Source organism: Peromyscus californicus, unplaced genomic scaffold (assembly GCF_007827085.1).
Source record: "Peromyscus californicus insignis strain IS unplaced genomic scaffold, ASM782708v3 Scaffold_10__1_contigs__length_136768540, whole genome shotgun sequence".
Taxonomy (NCBI): domain Eukaryota; kingdom Metazoa; phylum Chordata; class Mammalia; order Rodentia; family Cricetidae; genus Peromyscus; species Peromyscus californicus.
Window position 1 is genome coordinate 64,511,335 of NW_026294391.1, and position 6,342 is coordinate 64,517,676.

Genomic DNA, 6,342 nt, shown 5'->3' on the forward strand with positions numbered 1-6,342 from the left:
TACCACATTCTTCCAGGCTTGTTGACCACTAATTCACTTTCAACTTCTATGGATTTGTCCTAATTTAATATTTCATGTGAAATGGAATCATAGAGTATACAGATTTTGTTTTTCCGAGACAGGGTTTCTCTGTAGCTTTGGAGCCTGTCCTGGAACTCGCTCTGTAGACCAGGCTGGCCTCGAACTCACAGAGATCTGCCTGCCTCTGTCTCCCGAGTGCTGGGATTAAAGGCGTGCACCACCATCACCCAGCATGAGTATACAGATTTTTAAATATGACTCTTTACATGTAGCAAAATTCTATCAAGTTTCATATCCATTTAATGTATATCAGCACTTCATTGCCTTATGGCTAAATGTATTCCTCTATATAGCTATACCACACTTCGTTTATAAAATGATTAATTCAAAGCTACCTGTTTTGTTAATACTATGTAGATATTGTGAAAGTGCTGTGACATAGGGCTAAAGAGATTGCTCACAGGATAAGAGCATGTTCTGAATTCAGTCCCCAGCATCTGTGTTATGGAGCTCACAACAGCCTTCCCAGCTCCAGGGGATCTGATGCCTCTGGCTTCTGCTGGCACCTGCAGTCATGTGCACATACCTATACACAGAAACCCACACATACACATAATTAATAATAGAAGATCTTTTTTATAAGGCCTCTGGCAGGACTCTGACAAGGGAAGTAGGTAGACTAGTTCCAGATCTTCACTGCTTCCTCATTTCCTCCAAATCCAATGCCCCAGCCTCATTCCAAGCTTTGTAGCAGACCACCTGCTACAGTTTCCCCTTCCCCATTGCCCCATCTCCATAGAATCAGGCGGATCTTCCCCTCCAAACTTCCTTCCCCCACTCACCGCTTTAATCTCAGGCCCCAATCTGCTGCTCTATAGCATGGTCAACCTACCAGGGCTATATTCTTACAGAAAATGGTTTCTTCCAGTTGTGAATAACTCTGTGCCTAGGGGTGGAATTTTGTGCACAACTCCCATTTCTATTCTGGGATTTGGTCTGGTTTGAACTTGCATAGGTCTTCAATCATACTCATCCCAGTTCTTTCCAGATCCACCTACCTTCCTTATCCACCCAACTTCATGTATTAAAAAAAACAACCTATCAAGACCAACATGTACTGCCTAAATATTTGTGAATGTGTGGTCTTCCACTAGAGCAGTGGTTCTCATCCTTCCTAATGCTGCAACCCTTTAATACAGTTCTTCATGTTGTGGTGACCTCCAGCCATAAAATGATTTTAGTTGTTACTTCATAACTATAATTTTGCTATTATTACAAATCATAATGTAAATATGATATGCGGGATATTTGATATGCAACAGGCAGTCTTACAAATGTATTTTCTCCGTTGAGTTTCCTCTTCCCAGGTAATGGTAGCTTGCTTGTGTCAAGTTAAAACAATAGCAACAACAAAAAGGGTATTTGTTAATCACCAGTAAATAGAAACAATCTGCAGTAAATAGAAACTTCTTGGATGAGGGTTGAGGGTTGAGAGATGCACTGATCTATAGCTATAATTAAAAGACACGAGGAGTAGGTTTAATACTATGTCCATTTAGCAGAATAATAATAGAGTCTCCCATTGGGCTTATGACCTATTTAGCCATAGGTTCTTACCACATTAATGGTGCCAGGTATAGGTTTCATCTTGTGGAGCTGGACTTAAATTCACTCAGAAAGTGGTTGGTTATTCTGCTAGTTCTCATGCCACTATTGTATGAATGGACATGTCTTGCCAGGCAAGTAAATATTATAGTTCACAGGGTTCACATATAGATATGATTGATAATTACTTTTTCCTTGCATAGCATGTACAGCACCTTCCCAGCACTGTGAAAGCTAGCCAGTAGGTATGGATCGTACAGTTGAGTACCAGCTTGATTTCTTCTTGTTATATTACTCAAGTATGTTTTGTCTTCAGCAGTAGGGTCTTATTGTCAAATTCTGGAGGGTAACCAAGAGCAACAGCTTTTGGTGAGTATGAAGACTGATGTAGTCACTATGAAAATCAGTGTAGATGTTCCTCAAAAAGTTAAAATAGATCTGCTACATTATTTAGTCACATCACTGTTAGGTATATACCCAAAGGACTCTGATTACTCTAGACATAGTTGCTCATTCATGATCATTGCTGCTCTATTCACAATAGCCAGGAAATGGAAACAACCTACATGTCTATCAACTGATAAATGGATAAGGAAAATGTAGTATATTTACACAATGGACTATTATTTAGATATTAAGAAAAATTAATTTCATAGGTAAATGGATGGAACTAGAAAGAATCATTCTGAAAGAGGTAACCCTGATCCAGAAAGATAAACAGTACATTTTCTCTCTCATTTGTAGATGTTAGTTTGAATCTTCATATATTTGTGTTTTATTTAGAATTCCCATAGAAGTCAGGAAATCACTAAGGAGCCACAGGAAAGGGCTTTCAAAGGAGAGGAGACAGAGTACACTTGTATAAAGAATTAAAAGGAAATAATGGAACAGGAAGTGTAAAAATGGGGTTGAGGAGCAGAGTGAAGGGTGGAAGAGGAAGTATGAGATGAGGCATAAATAATACCGAAGACCTTTTGAAAAAGTTGTATGGAAATCTACTATTGGAGAAACGTGTGTGTGTGTGTGTGTGTGTGTGTGTGTGTGTGTGTGTGTGTGTGTGTGTGTGTTTATATAGTTTAAATGGAGTTACCTTATAATGTGACATCAGTGCCCCTACCAGACTCCAGAATCTAACATATAAAAAAAAACCCTAGTGACAGGAATGGGTTGCTTCTTTAGGCGTTGTTGACCAGTGATGTCCCTTAGACTCTCCAAAAAATAAATACGTTTTCAAAATGTGAGTTTATCAAGGAATCAAAACATCATTAAAATAAATTGTTTTGTGTACTAGTAATTAATAATCCAAAATAAAACTTTAAAATGTGAAATGCAGCATTAAAAAATAAAATGGAATAGTGTGAGATCAATGAGACAATATGTCTATACATTGAAAATTTTAAAAACTTTTCAGAACTTAAAATCTTAAATCTAATGAGATTCTACATACTGAAATTAGAAAATTCAACACTGTTAAGATGTCAAATCTTCCCAGTTTGATACAGAAATACAATCCAATCACTATGAAAAAGTCTAGCAGAATTCTTTAACTCATGACCAGGAGATAGCAAGTGATTCTGCAGGACACAGGTCTGTTCTATATGTATATGCCACACTTTTCAGCTGTCACTCTTTCGTGCTTGATTGCTCTGTGTCATACTGTAAAAACACGGGCTGTTGAAATGAATAGCGTGTGATGGTACTTTAGAGGAACCAGCACCTCCCCTGTCTCTAGTCATCTGAAACAAATTGTTGTATGCATGTTTTTAGTAAGAGGTGAGTTGCTTGCAAAGTTAAAGGACAGAAACAGTAAACACGTTAAATCCTGAACTACTGACATATTAGATTTATAAAGAAACCAAAGGATTGGAACACAAAACACTGAACAAATTTGTGGGGAAAGGGAGAACCACTACTGTAAAACTTGCAAGGGAAAAAAAAATAAATTTACAAGTTCACTGGCTGACACTTTGCCAAAACAAAGTTTTAGATGGAATTTCTATATACTGTCCAATAGGCAAATACCATTTTGCTTTAGCTTGCTAACCAGTTCAGCAGAGGGAAAGCACTCTGGGAGAGACTTTTCAAATAAGTCCCTTAGCTAGCAACATCAGAGGACCTCACACAATTTTATATATCCAACTTGAAAGTTTGTCATCCTCAATGGATTAAGTGAGCACCACTTTGAGGACCTATGTAGTCCTAGGGGACAGAGAAGAATGTAAACAAATATACTTCAGTGGAGAATATGAACCATAAAGCAGAGTTAAGCCAGAAAGTCAATTATCTGTACCAGAGCTCCAGAAGTCCATTAAGACGATCAACTCGATACCAAAGAGGGAATTTAGCAGACTCTGCGACACTGCGAGAGCCAGAGTCAGAGATCAGAGTCCTTATTCTGAGAGGTGGAGACATTGGGGCTCAGCAATCAGGGAACAATGGAATTTAACCCACCAGGAAAGGTAGTCAGCTCCCACTATAAACAGTCCATTCTGGTCTCACCTGTTTGAATTCCAGAGAGATAAATGGCTTCTATCCCATCCACCAAATAAGCTGCAAAAGACAAAACCTCTGAGTGGGGATGAAAGCTGCACACTTATACGAGCAGGGAACTTGACTAGTTAATTCTTTTTCAATTTTTAAATAATTTGTATTGAATGATTTTGTGCTTTTGGAGGGTGAGTTGTTCTACTGATTTGATTTTTATGATTTCTTTTTTATTCATACTTAGGTTATTGTACTCTTTCCCGTTATCATCTCTTCTAACTTCCTCCCGTGCATTTTTCTTTCTTCTATCTTATTTCCTTTATCCAATGCTCTTTACTTTGGTTTCCTAATTATTAATAGCTTCAGCTTTAATAATTTTTAAACTCCTGATTTCTTATATTAATATTCTAGCTCCATTCTTTTTTTTTTCCTTAAGGATCATAGCTTCTTTATGGGCAGCAGGAGCTACAGGACCGAGCCAAGTGGCCAGGTCACTGGTACAGGTAGTCAGCCTGGATGTTGGCGGAGATCTCAGCCTCCCACTTGTCCCCATTATTCAACAACTTCTCCTTGTTGTACAGCAACTCCTCATGAGTCTCAGTGGAGAACTCAAAGTTGGGGCCCTCCACGATGGCGTCAACAGGGCAGGCCTCCTGGCAGAAACCGCAGTAGATACACTTGGTCATGTCGATGTCATAGCGTGTGGTCCGGTGGCTGCCATCGGCTCTTGGCTCAGCCTTGATGGTGATGGCCTGTGCAGGACAGATGGCTTCACAGAGCTTGCAGGTAATGCAGCGTTCCTCCCAGGATGGGTAGCGGCGCAATGCGTGCTCCCCACGGAAGCGTGGACTCAGTGGGCCCTTCTCAAATGGGTAGTTGATGGTGGCAGGCTCCCGAAAGAGGTAGCTCAGGGTCATGCCCAGTCCTCGGAAGAGTTCTGTCCACAACAGAGTCCGAGCTGCACGGTCAGTCACGGACTTCATGTCCATCTCTAACTCTGATACATTCACATACTTGTAGGTTGCTGCCACTGCACTGCTATGGAGGCTTCGGCCATTGAGATGTCCTGTGCGAACGGCCTGGGCCGAGGTCCGTGGTAGCATGACTGAGGTCAGACGGTACATCTTGAGGCACGCCGGCTCCTTCCCTGGCCTCTAGCTCCATTCTTTATTAAGTTTATTGGGCATGTATATGAACTATCTAATTGATATTTTTTCATTTAAATACATGTTGGTTATAAACTCATTGATTGTTTACTGTTGTTTTCTTTATCCTATGCAAATAGTAGTGGGGAGCCCAAGACCAAGAGACCTCTATTCACTAAGAAGACGCATAGAAAATTAAATAAATAGAGTGGGGAAAGAAAAAAATATTACCAACAAATGCAAAAATTACAGTGTGGAAATATGAGAAATACAAAATTAAGTCAGTATGACTGATCTAAGAGTTCATTATTACTTAGTGACTACAACCAAAGACACTGAAATAGTTACAATGCCAGACAAAGAATTTAAAATCTTAATTTTGACAACAGTCAATGACCTCAAAGAAGATTCAAACAAGCAAATAAGTAAAGTCAGGAAATCAGTTCAGCAAATGAATAAGAAAGTCAGCAACATAGATGACAAATTCAGCAACACATATTGAAAGTTGTTCAGCAGAGTTGAGATTCTGAAAAAAAAGTCTGAAATTTTGAAAATGAAAGAGTCAATAAGCATTAAATATTGAAACATCAGAAAGGGTGACCAATTAAGTAGAACTAACTCTAATGGTCCACAAATATGCTACAAAATAGAAAGGAAATGTAGGCTACCAAACTTATTCTATATAGCTAGTATTATTATAATGTTAAAATTAGAAAATGACAACAAAGAAAATAAACTGTAGACTAATTTACCTGATGAACACAGACATAAAAATTCTCCATACATACTCGTAAGCTGAATTCAGCAATGTGTTGGGAAGATAAGACACCATAATCAAGTTGGTATTCAAGTACAGTTCAACTTATGCTAATCAAAAAGAATAGTATGGCAAATGAATAGACTCAAGGATGGAAGCCATGGTATTTTTCTCAACAGATAAGTGTAGAAAAGGACTTCAACAAATTTCAACATTCTTTTGTTATGAAAGCCCTGAAAAAACTAGAAAGGAAAGGAATATGCCTCATCATAATAGAGGCTTTTTCTGGCAAACTTTTGCCAACATTATATTAAATTAGGACGAAATAAA

General features: G+C 38.6%; 1 protein-coding gene across 1 annotated transcript; it reads right to left on the reverse strand.

Annotated features, from left to right (window-relative positions):
• Positions 1 to 4,587: 4,587 nt before the first annotated feature.
• On the reverse strand, positions 4,588 to 5,270 carry LOC128115254 (NADH dehydrogenase [ubiquinone] iron-sulfur protein 8, mitochondrial-like). Its single transcript, XM_052745763.1, has one exon. The coding sequence runs from the start codon at positions 5,232 to 5,234 to the stop codon at positions 4,602 to 4,604; it is 633 nt and encodes a 210-aa protein (XP_052601723.1). The 5' UTR covers positions 5,235 to 5,270; the 3' UTR covers positions 4,588 to 4,601.
• Between the last annotated feature and the right edge of the window lie 1,072 nt (positions 5,271 to 6,342).